Below are 21,760 nucleotides of genomic sequence, written 5' to 3'. Positions count from 1 at the left end.
CCATGCATGTCAGATCTTCCCAGACCAGGGATCGAACCTGTGTCCCTGCATTGGCAGGTGGATTCTCATCCACTACATCACTAGGGAAATCCTCCTGAGCTCTTTTGTTTCCTGAAAGTTATTTTGAATAATTAGTATCATCTCTTCCTTGTATATTGATAGAATTCAGTAATGAAACCATTTGAACCTGAAATTTTCTTGTTGGGGGTTTTTAAAGAAAAATAAATGTAGTATCTTTATCATATAGACAGTATATAGAGAGCTAACCAAATTATCCTTTTCTTCATGAATGGATATTCCTTTATTATCCCTTTAATGTCTGCTGAGTCTATAGTGACATGATCTCTTTCATTCCTGATGTTGGTAGTATTTGTCTTCTTTTTTTCTTGATCAGCCTGAGAGGTTTATCAGTTTTGCTTTTATGATTTTTCTATATTTTTCTGTTTTCAGTTTCTTTGGATTTTGCTTTTTATTCTTTTCTTTCTTAAAGTTACTGAGTTTAATTTGTCCTTTTAGTCTTAAGGTGGAAGCCTGCTTCATTGATTTGAGACTTTTCTGATAGAAACATGTTAATACTCTAATTTTTCATCCAAGCAGTATGTTTTAGCAGCATCATAAAGTATTGATGTATTTTCATTTTCACTCTGTTGAAATTATTTTCTAATTTCCCTTTGACTCATGACTTATGTGTATTATTTAATCTCTAGTTATTTGGGGATTTTTCCATGTATCTTCATGTTACTGATTCTAATTTAATTTCATTGTAGTTACAGAACCCACTTTGTATGACTTCTGCTCTTGTAAGCTCTGTGTAATCTGTGTTGGTGAGTGGTCTGTATATGCGCTTGACAGGAATGTATGTTCTCTCTCTGTTGGGTGGGACGTCCTACAGTGTCATTTAACTCCAGTTTGTTGATAATGTTCAGGTCTCCTGTGTTCTTGCTGATTTTCTGGCTCCTTGGTCTGTCTGTTACTAGTAGAAACTGTTCATGTGTTTAAGTGTAACTGCAGTATGGTCTGTCTCCGTTAATTCCGTCTTTTCTTCATGTTCTTTGAAGTCCTGTTGTTAGGTGCATACACATTTATTGCTGTAATTTCCTGGTAAGTTGACTCTCTCATTATTATTTAATGTTCTTTTACATATAACTCTTTATTCTAAATAAGCACTAACCCATAGACGAAAATTTAAGAAAATAACTGTTCGGTGCTTCTGTTGCTTTTGAGCTTGGTAGATGGTCCCAGCCAGGTTCAGTGCTCAGGGATAGGCGTTGGAGTCTGAACATGGGAATGTATAAGAGGACTAGGCATGTGCCTAAAAGCCTTGCCCTGATAGAACTCTGAAACTGGGGCGCAAGGATTCAGCTTCCGAATTATATACTTAGCATCTTAAATATATAATTCCTGTATCTTTGATTAAAATCAAATATGGGTATATGGCAAAACCAATACAATATTGTAAAGTAAAACAAAACCTGAGATAAATAAAATAAAATATGGGGAACTCCAACAGTTGTGTGAACATAATGAGGAGCATCCAAAAAGTGTGATGTCAGGGTGAGAGCTGAACTGCCTGGAATATTGTATTCATGTCTTTCTGTTTTTCAGGGTTTGTGTTTTTTCCCCTGAATTTTTATTGTGAATATATCCAAACATGAAAAAATAGTATAATGAATACACATATACTCCCCATGTAAATTTAGTGCTTCTTGCTGTATACACACTTTTCTCTTTCGTATGTGTGTGTAGGTATAGACATGCACACTCTGCATTTTAATAGCTGAACCAACTGAAAGTTGTAGGCCTCATAACACTTAACACTTCCTGAACACTTCATCATGCCTCTACTCTATGAATAAGACTATTTTCCCGCGTCATTATAATAATATCATTCCTAAGAAAATTTGAAAGTAATTTCTTAATGACATCTGTTATCTAGCCTTATTTAGATTTATCTAGTTGCCCCATATTGTCTTTTATAGCTTTTTTCCATACTGGGTTCCAACCAAAGTTCATATTTGGTCTCATCTGGTGTAGACCAGTGGTTCTCAACAGGGGACAGTTTTACCCTCCAGGAAATGTTTGGCAGTGTCTGAAGATTTTTTAACTTACTGAGTTAGTATTTCTCTTTTTTTTCCTCTTATTTTTCTCATTTAGTGTTAGTATTAGAATTTTTATCTACTCAATATTTAAAAAATTATTTTATTTTGGGGCTGTGCCGAAAAAATGCAAGATCTTAGTTCCCCGACTAGGGATTGAACCTATGTCCTCCGCTGGAAGTGGGGGCAGGAGCATGGGTCTTAACCACTAGACCGCCAGGGAAGTCCCTGATTTAGTGATTTAAAGTCTCTTTCAGTTTGAAAACTGCTTGTTTGTTTTTTATCTGCACCGGGTCTTCGTGTGGCATTCACTGGGGCAGTCCCCGGGTCTGATGGTGGCCCTGTGGTCTTCGTGTGGCATTCACTGGGGCAGTCCCTGGGTCTGATGGTGGCCCTGTGGGCTTCGTGTGGCATTCACTGGGGCAGTCCCCGGGTCTGATGGTGGCCCTGTGGTCTTCGTGTGGCATTCACTGGGGCAGTCCCCGGGTCTGATGGTGGCCCTGTGGTCTTTGTGTGGCATTCACTGGGGCAGTCCCCGGGTCTGATGGTGGCCCTGTGGTCTTCGTGTGGCATTCACTGGGGCAGTCCCTGGGTCTGATGGGTGCCCTGTGGGCTTCGTGTGGCATTCACTGGGGCAGTCCCCGGGTCTGATGGTGGCCCTGTGGGCTTCGTGTGGCATTCACTGGGGCAGTCCCTGGGTCTGATGGTGGCCCTGTGGGCTTCGTGTGGCATTCACTGGGGCAGTCCCCGGGTCTGATGGGTGCCCTGTGGTCTTTGTGTGGCGTTCACTGGGGCAGTCCCCGGGTCTGATGGGTGCCCTGTGGTCTTCGTGTGGCATTCACTGGGGCAGTCCCTGGGTCTGATGGTGGCCCTGTGGGCTTCGTGTGGCATTCACTGGGGCAGTCCCCGGGTCTGATGGTGGCCCTGTGGTCTTCATGTGGCATTCACTGGGGCAGTCCCCGGGTCTGATGGTGGCCCTGTGGGCTTTGTGTGGCGTTCACTGGGGCAGTCCCCGGGTCTGATGGTGGCCCTGTGGTCTTTGTGTGGCATTCACTGGGGCAGTCCCCGGGTCTGATGGGTGCCCTGTGGTCTTCGTGTGGCATTCACTGGGGCAGTCCCCGGGTCTGATGGGTGCCCTGTGGGCTTCGTGTGGCATTCACTGGGGCAGTCCCCGGGTCTGATGGGTGCCCTGTGGTCTTCGTGTGGCATTCACTGGGGCAGTCCCCGGGTCTGATGGGTGCCCTGTGGTCTTCGTGTGGCATTCACTGGGGCAGTCCCCGGGTCTGATGGTGGCCCTGTGGGCTTCGTGTGGCATTCACTGGGGCAGTCCCCGGGTCTGATGGTGGCCCTGTGGGCTTCGTGTGGCATTCACTGGGGCAGTCCCCAGGTCTGATGGGTGCCCTGTGGGCTTCGTGTGGCATTCACTGGCGCAGTCCCCGGGTCTGATGGTGGCCCTGTGGGCTTCATTGTGGCGTCTGTGTCAGTTGTGGCGTGTGAAACTCTGAGTTGCGGCATGTAGGATCTAGTTCCCTGGTCAGGGATGAACCTGGGCCCTCTGCATTGGGAGTGCAGTCTTAGCCCCTGGACCACCAGGGAAGTCCTGCAGTCACTATTCTTGATGCTCCAAAACTGACGCCGATGTCGTCTCCTTCAGACCCTCTCCTTTGTGCCTTTGACATGATCTCATTAATATGCTAGTTTTTTGAGGACTCTCTTGCCTTCTCAACAGCCAGCTGTCCCAGTTCTGCATTAAATTTTCCCAGCTTTGGCCATGGAGCTAGCCATTTCTCTAAATAGCCCTAGGGCCTTTTTAGTGGGAATGGTGTCGAAACCAAGGTCTGGGAGCTAGGTATGCTCGTTGTTACTGGGTTGTCCTTGTCTGTAAGTCACTTTAGTCAACAGAACTGTCAAATACTTTCTATTGTTAAATCATAAGTTCCTGTTGGTATTTCCAATTCAGAATTAACCTGTTTTTTCTATTTTATTTTCTCTTTAATAAAAAAAATCTTGCTTTCTATTGATAATACTGTTCCTTACTTGCTTCATTCTGCAGGCATCATATGTTTTAGAATTATAGTAATTGGTATTCTTCATTAATTCTTAGTTTACTTTAGTCTCTGGAATAAAGGTTAAGATGTCTTGGGAATTCTCTGGTGGTCCAGTGACTGGACTCTGGGCTTTCCCTGACATGGGCCTGATTTCAGGAAACTAAGACTCCGCACGCTGCATGGCATGACACCTCCCAAGGGTTTGAGACGCCTTTGGGGTGTGTCTCTTGTTCCTTAGGATTTCTCCCCCTAAAGATGTATGGTCAGGGTATCATGTTCACAATGAGCTTGAGATCACTGTATTCTTTTATGGTACTCTAAACACATGATACATTTAGATTCATTTCTCTGTTCGGTGTTCGGGTTTGCTGCTTCTGTTTTTGGTTTGCTTTTGTTCTGTGAATGTAAAATGCTTACAGTTTTTCAAAAGTCAAATCTATATAAAGAGTCTTGCTCTTATCTCTGTTGCTTCTACCACACACACATATGCATGTATATATATTTCCTAAACAGAATGTCTGTCTGTACTGTTCTCTGTCTTGCTTTTACTTACATATTCTAGAGATCTCTCCATTTGAGTTCATGGGGCTTTTCCTTTTTCTGTGCAGTCGCCTTGTACTTCATTGTGTGGATGTATGAGAGTACATCTGTTAGATTGTCTCTAATACAAATAAGCCTGTAGGATAGAACCTTTTATGTTTCATATTTATGGAAGTATATCTTGAAAGTAGAATCATAAAACCGGGGTTGCTGGCTCAATGAGTGAGTGAATAAGTGATTTTTTTTGGGTGTTGTCGAAGTCCCCTCCATCCAGGAACCCTTTAGGTGACAATCCCATGGGGTCTTAGACTCTGAGCATGCGCAGAAGCACGTCTATTTCTGCACAACTCAGCAGCATAATGTGTTGTCAGATTCCTGATTATTTCCTTTCTAAGAGCCAGAGAAATAATTCTAGCGTAGTTTTCATGTTGCTTTCTCTTATATTTGAGGCTCGGGGGGGTCTTCCCTGGCAGCTCAGCTAGTAAAGAATCTGTCTGCAATGCAGGAGATCCTGGTTTGATTCCTGGGTCAGAAGATCCACTGGAGAAGGGATAGGCTGTCCCCTCCAGTATTCTTGGGCTTCCCTGGTGGCAAAGTCTGCCCACAGTTCAGGAGACCTGGGTTCAGTCCCTGGGTCAGAAGATCCACTGGAGAAGGGATAGGCTGCCCCCTCCAGTATTCTTGGGCTTCCCTGGTGGTAAGGTCTGCCCACAGTTCAGGAGACCTGCGTTCCATCCCTGGGTTGGGGAGATCCCCTGGAGGAAAGCATGGCAACCCACTCCAGTATTCTTGCCTGGAGAATCCCATGGACAGAGGAACCTGGTGGGCTGCAGCCCATGCGGTCGCAGAGAGTCGGACACGACTGAGCGCCTAAGCACGCGGCATAACTGAGGTTAGAAATTTTTTCGTATGTCATTTCCTGTTTTCCTTTCAAATATAAGGCCACATCTGTTGCCCAGTTTTCTGTCACAGAGTTTTCCCTTTTTCCTTCATTTCTGAGAGTTCTCACTAGGAGGGAGATCAGCCTCTTGTGAGAGAAAGTTGCGGATATCTTCTCTAGGCTTGTCACTTGCGTTTGACTCTTCCTGCTCCCATGCAAAAATTGATGTGAGATTAAATCTGTCAGTCTTTTTTCATTTCTTTTGAAAAGCATTCACTATTCCTAGGTTATAGAGAGACTTATCTGCATTTTCTTCTAGTACTTGTATTAATTTTTACATGTAGATTGCTGTGGAGTTTATTTTGGTGTGCAATTTAAATAATTGACCCAATTTTATATTTTTGTAAATAGCTGTCCAGTTCTGACACTATTTATTAAAATTCCCATTTTTCTCCAATGATTTAAGATAAAATGTTTATCGTATACTAAATATTCATTGCATACATGGCTTTTTTGAACTTTATTCCGTTCCATTGATCTAAGTAGTCATGTGCTTTGCATGCATCTAATTGTAATGCTTTTATAATGTGCTTTATATTTATAGGACTAGCTCACTTGTGTTTATTTTTCAGGATTCTTTTACCTGTTCCTCCTCGTTTGTTTTTCCATATGTGTTTTAGAGTCAACTCATCTAGTATCAGAAAAAGGGTTTAAAAAATTACTTTGACTGGAATTGTATTAAATGTGGAAATTAACTTGAGAAGGATTGACATCTTTGTAATGTTGATGTCCGAGTACAAGAGATTGTTTTCATTGTTTCAAGTCTGTTTCTATCTTTCAGTAGTTTTAAAAGTTTTCCTGAGGTGTTGCATTCCAAATCTTATATCTATTGTGTTTCTGTTATGAGCAGGGCCTTCTCGCCCGTTGCGTCTCCCAGCTGGGCGTTTTGTGCGTGTAAGAAGGCCTGCATTTTAGTATTATATCTTATGTTTCTGCTATGAGCAGGGCCTTCTCGCCCATCGCCTCTCCCGGCTGGACGTTTTGTGCGTGTAAGAAGGCCTGCGTTTTAGTATTATATCTTATGTTTCTGCTATGAGCAGGGCCTTCTCGCCCACTGCGTCTCCCAGCTGGGCGTTTTGTGCGTGTAAGAAGGCCTGCGTTTTAGTATTATATCTTATGTTTCTGTTATGAGCAGGGCCTTCTCGCCCACTGCGTCTCCCAGCTGGGCGTTTTGTGCATGTAAGAAGGCCTGCACTCTGTGTCCTGCTGCCATGTTACTTTCTGTTTCTTTTTAGCGCCAACTTTCTCCTGTTTTCCAGTCATACCATCATATCATCTGCAATTAGAGGTGGTTTTCTTCCATTCTGGCCCTTAGGCTTCTGTTTTGTTTTGCCTGATTGTGTTGGCCAGCACTTCAATGCAGTGTTAAATGGTAGTGGACATTGTGGGCATCCTTGACTTGTGCTTGCTTCCCTCCCCCAAACTGTCCATAAAGTGAGGGAAGAGAAGGCCCTGCATCCTGAAGAATGTAATGCTGGATGAAGCCATCCCCCTCCCCGAGTAGAATGAGCCATCTGAAAGTTTCAGTGTTACGTAAAAGGCACAGTGTGCTGGTGTTAAGTGACCATATTGTTTCCCCAACTTTGTGTAACGTTGCCCCTTTTTAAAGGTGTGCGTGTGTGTGTGAGAGAGAGATTTAGTTGTATGCGTTTACAACGTCTTTAATGATTCATTTTTAAAGTCCTTGAAACATCATGTTGCAGTTAGGCTTTCCTGTGGGCTTGCCTGGTGGCCCAGCTGGTAAAGAATCCGCCTGCAATGCGGGAGACCTGGGTTCCATCCCTGGGTCGGAAAGACCCCCCAGAGAAGGGAAAGGCTGCCCACTCCAGTATTCTGGCCTGGAGAATTCCATGGACTGTATAGTCCATGAGGTCACGAATAGTTGGACACGACTGAGCGACTTTCACTATACTAGACTTTCCTCTTGCCTATTTGTGTGCTCAGGCTGTTGTAAGGAGACTTAAACTCTGAGAAACAGTGCAGAGAAGTCTATATGACTGATAGACTTCTCTATTTTTTGATTGATAAATCAATAATTATGTTGATTTTCCCCCCTCAATAAAGGTAGCTCAAACAGTAGAAATGATCATATATGCCTTTAAAATTATGCTCCAGATGCTTAATTTTTATAAACTTTTAGGATAGAAACATACTCCAAGTTCTCATTTTCATTTATTATAAAATTGCAGCATAGAAAGGGGTGTGTCTAACTTACTGAAGTAAGCACGCGTGTGATCTTCAGTGCCTGATCTTGTATGGAGACTGAATACTTTGTAAATTGAAACTGACGGGCCAGAGAGCTGTGCTGCCTCTTCCCCTATGGGGTTCTCTCGTGGCGGGGTGGGCTTTCTTGGCTAGCTTTTCCTTTGTCCTGCCAGAGCCATTGCATTGGTCATAGTGAAGCTGGAAAAAGATGGTGCACGCTACTAGAAAAACAGCTTGACACATGCTTTATTTTGAGTGAACCTTCATAATTGATTTGGTGCTTCTGTAAAAGCAAGCAGACTTGTCAGCTCTGCTAGGACACGGAGTGCTGTAATGAGAAGAGGGCTCCGGCCTTTGCATCTAGTCACCTGGCTTCTAGTCTTAGCTCTTTTTGACCCTCAGCAGTGTATTTATCCTTGTTAGGTTTTCTGTCAGATAGTAATAGTAAGCTGGGCTTATACCATCTGAGCTCTCTTAAATCCTCAAGACAGTAGAGCAGATACGGGTATGATGTTGACTGTTGGCGCTCTTATTTTAGGCATTTTAAGCCCCATATCCCTGTTTTTATTTTGGCAGTTAGTTGCTTTAGGGAGTATATGTGTGTGTGTATGTGTGTATATATATAGAGTATTCTAAATTTAAATGAGAATAAAATATTTTGCAACTGTCCTCTTAGGCTAGCACAGTCTGTAACCGAAGGTTCTGTAGGCTCTATTCTTAATTCTTGAAGTGAGGGGAAAATTTCCTTCATTATCATGAGGTTAAGACTAATCAATCTAAAATAGGTACATTATCCTAGTTCTATTCCATACTGCTTTAAAGTCTTCAGAATTCTTTTAAACAACATTTTTCCCTTTGATGGTGATCTTTTTAAATATTCAGTTTTTTCCCTCAGGCTGTTGTGCTAGGAAAACTGATTCTTTAGGTTTACAGCCTTTAAGGCTATTATTTCTTGAGTCATATCTTGATATCTACAGTACCTGTGCTTTATGGCCTCTCCTTCTTTTATCTGAAGAGTCCCAATATTAAATCAGTTTCCAGAGAGGAACCAAAAGCAGGCAAACAATTATAAACATATTTCACCCTGGATGTCATTGTTTTTTGCCAATAAAGTATCCAGATGAGTTGCAAAATGCATTCAGTTGTGGGGTAAAAATATTTACGATTATATTGCTGTTTAGCTCTAAGAAGCAAATCTTTCTTGGGTTTTTTTACATGTTAGATCTATTTGTCACATCGTGGGAAGAAATGTTGAAAGGTTGTGAGGAAAGATAAGGAGTGGATCAGGAGGCTGCTAAGAGGGTGAGTTTTTGGCAAAATTTTGAAAGTAAATGTGCAATGATAGGGAAAAAAGGATGTTTCCTAAAATAACCTAGATTTTTAAAAAATTAGATTTCCTTATTAATCTTTGGCATCTTGTATGTTAAACCATGGGACTAAATAAACTTAGTATCATTGGTTGCCTACAATTTAAAGGTTCAGAAACAGAGATCTGGGGAATAAGTTGTTTCCTGTCTTTGAGTGCATTGTTGGAGCGTAGTGCCTAGTTCCAGATCCTGAAACTGACACTGCGCGTCTCTCTCGGCATCAGGAGTGTGAAGGTGTGGGAACAAGATAAATCTGAAAGGTTCAAAGCATAAAATGTAATCTGATTGAATATATACATTTGATGTCTTATTTCTTAATAATTGAGAATGGTTGACTTGGTGCAAACATACTTAGTTGCTAGGTCGATTTCTGTGTTATAAGTGGACATTTGATAGGCAGATATTATTACTTACGTTTGAGATATAGGAAAAGCCGAGACCTAGATGGAAATAAAAGTAAACTTTACTTATATATCACAAGCATTTATTTTCTATGATTTACTTTTGCCTAAAGTAATTACTTTGAAACTGTTGACAGCATAGATTTGAAAATGCACTTACAATAGTGATTATCCCTAAGCAGCATAATGTATCATCTGTCCTTTTTATTTGACTTTATTTGTATGTCTTCTACAGATAGGGGGAGGTAAGATAAAGCCCTATATTTGTAAGGAAGGCATTTTACTTTTTGCAAACTGTTTCCCACCTTTATTACAAGATAGTTTTCCTGTTGAGTTCCTCTCTTTTAGAGCCTTTTGGTTTCCTTCATTGAAGCACCGAGATTGTGCAGGTTTTTTGGTTTTAGCTTTGCCTTGCTGTTCTCTCACAGTGACAGAGTTATACCGACTTTCCCTCTGGTACGTTGAATACATATGATATTAGACAGTTCTCTGGAACTATTCAAGTAGACGTGAAACTTTACTCAAATCAGTGTTTATTTGAGCATTGAGTTAGATATCTGTGATGCCCTGTCTTCCACTCTCTGCTCAGTACACTAATAGTGTTGTCTCTAAACTGTTTCTGACTCATCTCAAGGTTAATGGAGCAGAAAATAAAATTTATCTTCAATTTGACCTTGTTGTGGAATCATTCGGGGGTGGAGTGTAATTATCTGACATATTCTGAACACCTTTTGGGGAATAATGCTTAATCTGCATCTGTCTGTATTATTGAGAAGATACAGGGAAAAGTCAATAGTATAGATTATGTTTCTCACATTTGAATTGAATCTGATATGAACACCTGATATAACATATATAGTGTTATCCTTAGTGGACACTCAGTAAATACTCGTTCACTGAGTAAGGAGACGGGTTCTCTATTCAGTTCTGCCACTTAATAGACAGTTTTCCTTCTTCTGTACACACTCTTTCAGAACTCAACTGGTTTGCATCTCACTAAGACAGATTAGAGGGCCAAATAATACAATGGGTCAAAATACTGAGTGTTTTCATATATATGGAATCTAAAGAGATGGCACTGGTGAATTTACTGTCAGGGCGGCAAAGGAGAAACAGACATAGAGAACTGACCTATAGACATGGGGGGAGGGGAGAGGGAGAAGGGGAGATGTATGGAGAGAGTTAACAGAAATTTATAGTACCATGTGTAAAACAGATAACCAGTGGGAATTTGCTGTGTGATTCAGGGAAGTCAAACAGGGCTTCTGTGACAGGCTGAAGGGTCGGGGGCTGGAGGCGGGGACATGGGTGTACCTATGCTGATTCTTGTTGGTGTATGACAGAAAGCCACAAAATTCTGGAAAGCAGTTATCCTTCAATTTAAAAATTAAAAACGAAAATACTGAATGTTTTAAAGGAAAACAGCTGGCACTGGCACAGTATGCTACTCTGAAGAGGGGACCGCGAGACCTGATGTGCTGCTTTGGGGTACAGTGGCCAGATAGGGTGAAGAGAGATCGTGATTCAGTCCCAGTGTCAAACAAGGGACATTTTGCAGCAAGAAATGGTTCTGTCATCTGGGAATATAGCCTGGTATAGGACGTAGAGATTGCCTAGGGGCTAGAGTCGTTTTATTTCTTTTATGCATAACCCAAATTTCATTTGGCCCTGGGCCAGTGAGGGAGTGGTTAATTTCTGGGATTCTTTAGAATCATGTTGAGAGTAATGTCTTTTAAATTATTAGTCTTCCTGTAATTAAATATAGAACATTGAATTTTGACATACACCCTCTGCTTCCTACCCTCTGTCATTTATTTCAAACCCACTCTCACCCAGTACTCCATGGAGCCTCAGTTTTCTTTTCACCTGTTGCTCCATCTGTTTAACAGCTTCTCAGCTATGGCACTGTCTAAGATAAGAGTGTCTGTATGTCAGTTTGCGATCAGTGATCATATGCCGGGTAAGTTTCTGGTGTAAAGACGCTGCTTCAGGCTCACTCTGGCACTGTGGCAGCACCAGTGCTTTTCTCCAAGGAGCCAGGCTGCCCCTGAGAGCAGAAGAAGGACTGGACTCTTCCCCTCTGTTTTCTTCTCCTCTTGAGCTGAAACTGGGGTGTTGTCGTTCTTCTCCTAGTGGGGACTTTCTCCCTTGGCGCAGTATCAAGGATCGCTGGTTCAGCCCTCGTCCCTCCAGAAAGTAAAGCACTGCCTACCTCTCTCCCTCATCCCTTTCTAAATTAGCTTCAGTATTTGAGTCTCAGAGAAAGGTGTTCACAGTTCCTAGACTCAAGTCCAGAACAGGCTACTAGAGGAAGCTTTCCTAGGTCAGGCTTCCTCGTGGGGCTCGTGGCTCGGCTGTCCTTCCTTTGGACGCCGCAGAGCGGTCTTTCCCTCTGCGAGATTTCTCAGTTCCTGCTCTCTGGCTTCATAGGATCCTGAGATTCAGGCCGCTGCTGTCATTTGGTTTCCCCTAGAATCTCACCTCTGTTATGGCATCCCTTAACTTGTTATTTTTTTATTTTAACTTTTAAATGTTTTTTGGCTACACCAAGTCTTAGTTGCTGCACACAGGGTCTTTTTAGTTGCCACGTGCAGTATCTTTAGTTGCGACATGTGAACTTAGTTGGAGCATGCAGGATCTAGTTCCCTGCCCAGGATCAAACCCAGGCCCCGTGCATTAGGAGCACGGAGTCTTAGCTACTGGACCACCAGGCAAGCCCCTCCTTTGACTCCTTTCAAATCCTGCCACTACTGACTGATGAACACTTACTACTGTTTCTCTAGGTAATTTTAAAAATCCTCCTTTGGAGGAGACAGACTAAATGAAAAAGAGGTACTAACTTGCCCTGGAAGATTTGAATAGAACCACCTAATGTCTCCAGTTGCTCTTGTAGATCTAAAATAGGTTAGAGGAATTTTGGAATGTAAGAATTAGCTAGTAGGCCAGCTTCTAGCTACAATTTTGATGAAAGAATCAAAGAAGAATGACCAGATAACTATTAATAAATCTTTTATAAATTTTGGTTTTGATGTCAGCCTTTTATTTTTCTTCAGTTGCTTTAGGTCGTAACCAGCCTTTGAAAAAGGAGAAACCTAAATGGAAAAGCGATTACCCCATGACAGATGGACAGCTGCGCAGCAAGAGAGATGAATTTTGGGATACCGCACCAGCTTTTGAAGGCCGTAAAGAGATTTGGGATGCCTTGAAGGCTGCAGCACATGCTTTCGAAAGCAACGATCACGAACTGGCACAAGCAATCATTGATGGTGCAAACATAACATTACCGCATGGTAGGTTCGCTCCTCTTCCAGAACAGAGCAGAGCATCACCAGCTCCTTTCTAATGGCGAGAAGCCAAGTGCAAAGTGTTCATTCTCCTACTATGCGTTATCCTGTTTTTTTCTTCAGTATCGTGAAGAGGAACATTCCTCTTTGCTTCTTTTAGGTGGAGATAGGTGGTGTGTGTGTGTGTGTGTTGGTCTCAAGAAAGAACACTCAATAAACCTGTATTTTCTTTTTTATATATATCTATTATTTATTTATTTAGCGGCACTTAGCTGTGGCATGCAGAATCTTTTAGTTGTGGCATGTGGGATCTTGATTCCTGATCAGGGATCTAACCCGGGCCCCCTCCATTGGGAGTGTGGAGTCTTAGCCACTGGACCACCAAGGAAGTCCCTAAACCTGTGTTTTCTAACTTCCATATAATCTAGCTCTGCATCAAGGCTCCCTCTGCCCCAGTCTTGTGGAGGTTCTACTTCACTGATTTCCTGCCTACACTATCTAGAGAAGTAATCTCAGGTTGCATCTCAGAAGCCGTGGAGAGCCAGTGAACTCACCTTCAGTCGTTACCCTTCTTCATCAAGACCTGTTTTCAGCATAATGAGCAACTCTAAACTTGGAAGTGAGTCTCACATGTTGTTAAGGACAGTTCTATGATTGCATCCCTGAGCATTATTAGAAACCTCTCTCCTTTGCTTAGGAATGTGGCTCTAAGAACCACCATAAGCTTTGAATGTTTCCAGGGACACATATATCCTGGAGACATGCATATCCTCATATTTAGTCTCCTGGATTAGAAACAGATTTCATGCTATATAAGATTTAGATATTAATTTTATATTATAATCTTGTTCTGTTGTTTACTGTATTTATAAATTTTTCTCGTCACTTTTTCAAATTAATATTTTTCTAAGTTGTCTCTCTTGCTCCTATATAATCTTTTGTGTAGTTTTCTTTTTGGGGGGGGGGTTATACTTTTATTGGTTGCTTCTTTTTCAGTGTCTTCCCTGTTTTTTCTCCCCTCCCTCACCTCCCTGTGATCTTTAGTAAAAGGGAAAAGATTCATATAATCTGAAAAGAAACACAACTATGGATCAGTATCTTCCTTTATTTGTCTACATTTTGAAAGGAGCAGTGCTTTAATTATCTGCTTTTTGTCCTTTGATTCTTTGTCAAATAAAGGATGTTCAACTTAGTACCTTCACAGTTTTCCAAATCTCCATTAATTTTTTTGAATTAATTGTATGTCTAAGAAACTTAAAAAATATATATTCCCTAGCTATCGTATTCTTTTATTCATGAAAGCTTATTAGCATGGGCTTGGGTTAGTAACTTTGGCACCCACTATATATAGATCACTTTTTCTACACAGGTATAAAAAGGATCCCTTCCACTTTTGAAAAATTTATAACAGAATGCTATTTTAGTGTGACTCTTAAGTTGCTATTTTCATGGATAATCTCTGAATTCTTTACCTCGTATGTGACTGAAGTACACATCATTTTGCTCCATTGCTTTCTTTAGTCCTATAGTTTGTCTTCAGATACTATCTTTATATAATACAAGGGAAGGGCTTTCCTGTATAATTAGTCTTATCATCCTTCTCTTTTTAATGCTTGTGAGTGAGTGAATGAAAGTTGCTCAGTCATGTCCGACTCTTTGTGGCCCCATGGACTATATAGTTCATGGAATTCTCCAGGCCAGAATACTGGAGTGGGTAGCCTTTCCCTTCTGCAGGGGATCTTCCCAACCCAAGGATTGAACCCAGATCTCCCACATTGCAGGCGAATTCTTTATCAGCTGAGCCACAAGGGAAGCCCAAAAATACTGGACTGGTTAGCCTATCCCTTCTCCAGCAGATCCTCCCAACCCAGGAGTCAAACCGTGGTCTCTTGGATTGCAGGCAGATTATTTACCAACTGAGTTATCAGGGAAGCCCTTTATCTTCTATTTAAAGAAGAATATATTTGTATTTCTAAGGCCTACAAGTGGAGTTGGGGGTGGTGGTTATCTGTGATTGTCTTAATTTAGAAGCTCAGGACCCAAAACCTTAGAACTTTAACTTCCTTGCTTTGTGCTTATCATAGTTACCTATAGGAAAATCTGCTTTCGTTCAATAAATTGTGGCCTTGTTTACAGTTCATGGAGGCATCATAGCTCTGTTTAATTTAAAACGGGGCCTACACATATGGGCTCAATCTCTAAAAACTCAAGTCTCCCACGTCTGCTTTTATCTATGTGAACTGAAGAGAGATGTTCCTGGCAGCTCCAGCAACTGACAGAATAAGGAGAATTATTCTTGGAAATTGGAGAATATTAGATGAGCTTCTACTCTTCTCCTCTATGTTAAGGAATATTTTCTGTTTTAGCATGAAAGAATCAAGTAGACTTTCTCAAGCTTTCTGTTTGAAAGTTCTATAATAACTTCCTGTGTATTACTATCATTGGTACCCTTGATTAATTTCCCTTCTTCATATCTGAAACATACCAATGATGTTTCTTGAATGAACTTTTAAATTATGTTTTGTCATATGCTCTAACTCACCATCAGTTTATAGCTTAGCTACTTCAGTTCAGTTCAGTTGCTCAGTCGTGTCCGACTCTTTGCAACCCTGTGAACCGCAGCACGCCAGGCCTCCCTGTCCATCATCAACTCCCAGAGTTCACTCAAACCCATGTCCATTGAGTCAGTGATGCCATCCAACCATCTCATCCTCGGTCGTCCTCTTCTCTTCCTGCCCTCAATCCCTCCCAGCATCAGGGTCTTTTCCAATGAGTCAGCTCTTCGCATGAGGTGGCCAAAGTATTGGAGTTTCAGCTTCAAAATCAGTCCTTCCAATGAACACCTAGGACTGATCTCCTTTAGGATGGATTGGTTGGATCTCCTTGCAGTCTAAGGGACTCTCAAGAGTCTTCTCCAACACCACACTTCAAAAGCATCAATTCTTTGGCGCTCAGCTTTCTTTTTAGTCCAACTCACATCCATACGTGACCACTGGAAAAACCATAGCCTTGACTAGACAGACCTTTGTTGGCAAAGTAATGTCTCTGCTTTTCAATATGCTATCTAGGTTGGTCATAACTTTCCTTCCAAGAAGTAAGCATCTTTTAATTTCATGGCTGCAATCACCACCCGCAGTGATTTTGGAGCCCAGAAAAATAAAGTCTGACACTGTTTCCACTGTTTCCCCATCTATTTCCCATGAAGTGATGGACTGGATGCCATAATCTTCGTTTTTTGAATGTTGAGCTTTAAGCCAACTTTTTCACTTTGCTGTTTCACTTTCATCAAGAGGCTCTTTAGTTTTTCTTCACTTTCTGCCATAAGGGTGGTGTCATCTGCATATCTGAGGTTATTGATACTTCTCCCAGCAATCTTGATTCCAGCTTGTGCTTCTTCCAGCCCAGTGTTTCTCATGACGTCCTCTGCATATAAGTTAAATTAGCAGAGTGACAATATACAGCCATGACGTACTCCTTTTCCTATTTGGAACCAGTCTGTTGTTCCATGTCCAGTTCTAACTGTTGCTTCCTGACCCTGCATATAGGTTTCTCAAGAGGCAGGTCAGGTGGTCTGGTATTCTCGTCTCTTTCAGAATTTTCCACAGTTTATTGTGATCCACACAGTCAAAGGCTTTGGCATAGTCAATAAAGCAGAAATAGATGTTTTTCTGGAACTCTTTTGCTTCTTTGATGATCCAGCGGACGTTGGCAATTTGATCTCTGGTTCCTCTCCTTTTCTAAAACCTTAGTTACATGTTTTTACCTAGACCTCCTTAGTGGTATGGTGAGATCCCTTCCATCTTTTAGATGTAATTATGTAATTGAAATTTTATCTTTGACATGTTTTGTTGTGTTAAACCCTAAAATCTTAAAGTATTCAGTACTTCATATTCTGAGTTTAAAATATTGCATCGGCTTTAGCTCTTGTGTGGCTCAGGCTTTGGTATGAGACCTAGCCTTATTTCTTATCTTTACTGTATAGCTATGTGCCTTTGGGCAAATCACTTCTGTAAGCTTCAGTCCTCTCATCTATAAAATATGAATTGTAAGTGCCTGCCTTGTAAGGTGGTTGTATTGATTAAATGTGATGATAACACATGTAAGTTGCTTACCTGGTCCAAAACATACTTAATAAATAGTAGTGCGGATGATTGTATTTCTTGAACTCACGTTAACAAGTAAATTCCTTGTACCAAAATCTTAAATTATAGATTTCAATCCTTTTCTGGATGTAATATTTACTGGTGACATCTTTCTTTGCTTTTTTAGAATACCCTTCTCTTGGGCATGTGCCTAATGGAATTTTGAGGTTAACGTTGATTCAGTAGCAACAGCAGCAATAGCTTTATTGCTTAGACACCACGCAGCGAGGACATTCCTAGTTTAGCATCCCCTCACACCCGGCTCGTGCCCGTCCCTCTGTCTGCAGCCATCAGCGTTACTCACACGGCCACTGAACTGACCATGGACTGGCAGCCTGAAGAGGCCCTGGGACACGCGCTCCTTCCTCAGCCATCTCCTTTTCTGTTTTCGTCTCATCCTCGCTTCTCTTCCCGTAATCTTTTTGTTATCTCAGCCTTACTCATGTATGTTATCTTCCCAGTGTAAGCATTATGAAAAGTTCTCCAAAGCCTGAAAGCCGCGTGGAGCGTGTCCGTGAGTCAGCAAGGACTGTGCTCTTTCAGGCTTGTTGCGTTCAGTGGCAGTGCTGTGTGTGTGAACATTGTGCGTTTCCATGCCCTTTGTCTGTGTGTTTCAAGGAAACAACAAAAAACCTTTTTCCTGTATTTCCCCTTTCGTTTCTTTTTAGTACAGTGGTTCCCTTCATAACTACATGTGTTTTATCTTAATTCCAGTCAGCAGGTCATATTCCTTATATTCCTGCCTTGTGCAAACATAAAATAAGTCTATGCTTTTAAATTATCTTCCTCTGTTATTGTCAGTGAGAAGTCTTTAGTTTGTTTTTCTCAAAAGGCAGTAGCGATTGTGAAGGGGGAAGTTGGTGTCCGAAAACTACCTGGGGATTTTATATATGAAGGTATGTTTTCACTGTGGAAATTATGACTCAGGTAGAGGATGGTATGAGCATGTGTAATAGTGTGCTATCGTGGAAAAAGCTCCCTGGATGATTCTAATGTCTGGTGCTTCTTTTCCACAGCCTCCCCATTCTAAAAGAGCTTTATTTTTCGCTATTTACACAGCATTTTTTCACTCATGGTCTTAAATTTCTTAGAGCTTATTTTCTTTTTCTAGTTAAGTACTGTTTTATCAGTACCTAAAATTCCCCCAAACAGTATTTCGCCTGTGAAACCAGATTATAGATTAAGTGGCTTGCCCAAATTAGCATAAACAGGGTGAAAAAAAGGGTGGTGGTTTTTATTTTCATTTTTCACAGTCTGGTTCATAGTGGTTATTCAGATATTTTCAGTGAAAGCTTGTTCAGAAACAATATATGCTTATGTTGTAAAGAGGAGGATTTAATGCTCTTTCTTGAATTACTATTTAGAAGATTTACAAGGATTTTTAAAATTGCCTGCTTCCTTTCCCTGCCTTCCATGGAAGGTTCCCTGACTTCTAGAAAAGTTTTTTTTTTCCTTTGGCATCTACAATTAGTATGTTTTCCAACTCCCTGCAATTCGCATGTAAAAACTCCCCTCGTAACCATCCTTGTGTAGGAGGAAGAGCTATTCACCACTCCCCAAACACTTTTCTCATACTTAAAGACTTAACCCCAACTTTATTATTCTCATTGCTAAACATGACCAGTTCTTCAGATGAACTTTTGAAGGCCAACTTCTTTTGTCCTTTTTCATGCTTCAGGATATGAGAAGTAGAAAATGGTATTCTTTAAAACATACCTCTTTTTTAATCACCTTCAAAATACAGGTGGAAAAGGAGTTGTCCAGGTTTTTTTCCCTTTTTCCTGGTCTTTCTTACTGCAAAATATATCAAATGTGAATAAATTAAATTACATATAATGCAGTTTAAGTTTTTAAAAACCAGGGAACTTATAAGTATCATTAATGGAAAGCATTTCTGTATTTAGGGAACCAACATGATAAAAAATCGTGGACTGAGAATCAGAATAATAAAATACTATCAATTTGTGTTTTGAGTTGACACTATTTAGTTTTCATCCTGTGATAACCACCTGCAGCAGTACCTGTTTTAAACATGAGAAAACTGAGGCACAGGGAAGTTCTGTCATTTTTCCGAGGCAGAAGTCATGAAGTTGGGTTTTAAACTCAAGCCCTAGATCTAACTAACTAAAGCAGTTAAATTACAAGGTCAAGTCATTTCATCTGTGTCTTCTGTGAAGTTTCTGCACAAGTAATCTCCAGTGTTAATTCCATGTCTACCATTTTAAGTCCCTCCCACACTAGACGGAGTACTTTAAAATGATATAGTTCTGTTAATAGTAAAGAGAAACAAGTGGATTCTCTAAGACAGGCAGGAAATGCATTAGTGTGTTAGAGGCCCATTAAGAAGCAAGTCATGAATTCTGAGTCCTTTAAAGGTCCCTATGAGAATTTGTCATTTAATAAACTTAATTCATGAAGGTAAAATTTTAAGAACAGAAGCATGAACCTCCTGTACATACAAGAGAGACAGGGAATTTTTACCAGACTTGTATCTGGAAATGAAACAGGGTCTTAATAAAGGATCTGATGGCTGATTTATCATAAACGTTGTATCCTTTTCCTCTCTTTATCTTCAGAAAGACAAAAATGATTTGGAATAACACAATGTAGCTTTATCTGCTCCTCAGCTGCTGTCACCCTTTTTCTTCAGATAAAGCAACAAAGTCCCTAAAATAGCTGAGGTGGGAGTTTGCCCCTGACTCAGTAGGCTTGTCTCTGAAGAAGACCTCCTTTCTTCCATTCTGGGTGGTGAGAATGGAGGGAAAGAAGGATTTCTGATGTGGTCCCAAGACATATACTACCTCAGCTCCTACTTCTGTAAAGCTGGGTCAGCTAAATAAACCAGATACAAGTGCTGCTGATCTATTCCTCTGTCCTTTTAAGGAGCTGGATGTAAAAGATCAGTGTCTTCTTAGAAATGTGGCCAGATGCTACACAAGCTCTTAGTCATGGTCGAACCTTCATACGACTTTGGTAATGCATCCAGACTAAGTCACTTTTCACCTGTGCTTGCTAGAAGAGATGATCGTCTTGGTGCTTCTGAATCCCGGTCTTAGTAGCTAATTTGGTGGGATAAGATACCAGAACCTGCTTCTCCTAAAGCCTGATTACCAGACATAAGCTTGATTACCAGACATAAGCTTAATTTAATTCCCAGTAAAGAGTTTGCATGAGGGAGCCTGTAATTTGTTAGTTTTGAAAGACTGCTCATAATATCTGGATGAAGGGTAATTTTGATGGCCCTTTTGACATTGTGGTGTTTACAGAGGACCTCGTGAAGCCTAAAGCAGTGGACTCAAACATGATGAAATTGTTTGATCCTTTGTGATACTGCTGTTGGTGAGCTCCCCCCCCCATAAGTCTAGTTCTGAGATTTAAAACTTCCTTGAGAAGGGAACTGACATTATTGAATGTTTCTATGAGTTCATTATATGTAGTGGTCAATTTTGCATGTGTTTTATTATTTAATCCTTAACTTTGTGAGGTAGATAACTGTAGTCCTTGAGGAAACTGACTATGTCTAAGATTAGAAGCCAAACAAATTTTGGTGTGACAGCTCCAGAGCCGCTGTTCATTCTGTCAGATTTGCTGCTTTTCCAATCTTCTGTTCCTCTGACAGACTGAACGGTGGGCTGCCTGAGTCACAGGTCTAACCCAGGATTTCTTTCCTTCCCGTTCTTTGTTGCTTCAGGGTTCTTTTCCTTTTTAGCTGTGTCCAAGTTACTTACGTGTAGGTCTTCTGTTGCTTTAGGAAGTCATGGTTTTTGAAGAGTCCATGCTTTCTTGGTCACTTTGAACAGTGAAGCCAAAAATAAAGACCTCCTTTTTCATCCTTGGAAGAACCCCCAAGTGTGATGCAAGCCTTGCATTTCTAGCACACAGCTTTCCTGATTAATTTTGGGAGAGAGATTTCCTCCATCAGATTGCCAGTATGTTTTCAATATTATCAATAAATGTTTTCAACAATATTAAGGTATATTGAAGAACACTAAATAACACATATTTGAAGTATACAGTTTGATCAGCTTTGTTTGACATGTAAACACCCATGACTGCAATCAAAATAACATTTTAATGTCCTCAAAAGTTTCCTTCCATAAAAATTGATTTTCAACTTTGATTTTCAAATTTGATCATGTAACACTGCAAGTCTCACATAGTAAAAGTTTGAAGAGCTAGCTGGTCTTAAACATAGAGGGAAAACCAGTGAGGCCTTTGAATGCTTAAAAAGATGTCTTTTTTTTTTTAATCTGAAAGACTGCTTGAGAAAGAGTAAAGTGTTAGCTGTTATGACATTTAATAAAGCTATTTTTATTATTTGGTATTTAATTTAGTCTTGTCTTTATAATTTTCTTGTGAAATATTTTGCAGCCAAATTAAAAGCAGCCATAGAAAACAAGGAAAATTTAACATCTGAGCCAGTCATCTAGATAGAAGATAAGTAAAAACAACTTCAAACAATTATGCATGAGATCAGGACAGAAGGTAGTCTTGGCAGCTTTCTTCTGCCCTGGGGAGCTTTTGGGGCTTCCTAACCAGGGGAAGCAGCGGCCTGGCGGCAGTTATCCCTGTGGCCATCTGTCTCTCTGCTAGGACTCGGTTGAGGCCTATAATGGTGTTGTGAGGAGAAGGAGGAGTAAAAGACAGGTGTACTTCCACAAAGAACATTTGGCGAGCAATCTAAGCAACCCTGGCTAGAACATCTTTAGAACTCGTGGAGAACTGTTAGATGAACTG

General features: G+C 41.0%; 1 protein-coding gene across 2 annotated transcripts in view; it reads left to right on the top strand.

Annotated features, from left to right (window-relative positions):
• Positions 1-21,760, top strand: part of UBTD2 (ubiquitin domain containing 2) — a 60,925-nt gene that overhangs the window by 29,845 nt on the left and 9,320 nt on the right. For both annotated transcript variants that reach the window (XM_027979989.2, XM_060400309.1), the window contains one exon: positions 12,651-12,887. In XM_027979989.2, the coding sequence (XP_027835790.1) occupies positions 12,651-12,887 (237 nt within the window). The remainder of the gene's footprint in view (positions 1-12,650; positions 12,888-21,760) is intronic.

This window comes from Ovis aries, chromosome 16 (assembly GCF_016772045.2).
Source record: "Ovis aries strain OAR_USU_Benz2616 breed Rambouillet chromosome 16, ARS-UI_Ramb_v3.0, whole genome shotgun sequence".
NCBI lineage: Eukaryota > Metazoa > Chordata > Mammalia > Artiodactyla > Bovidae > Ovis > Ovis aries.
Note: the sequence above shows the minus strand (reverse complement) of the source record. Positions and strands in the feature narration are given on the sequence as shown.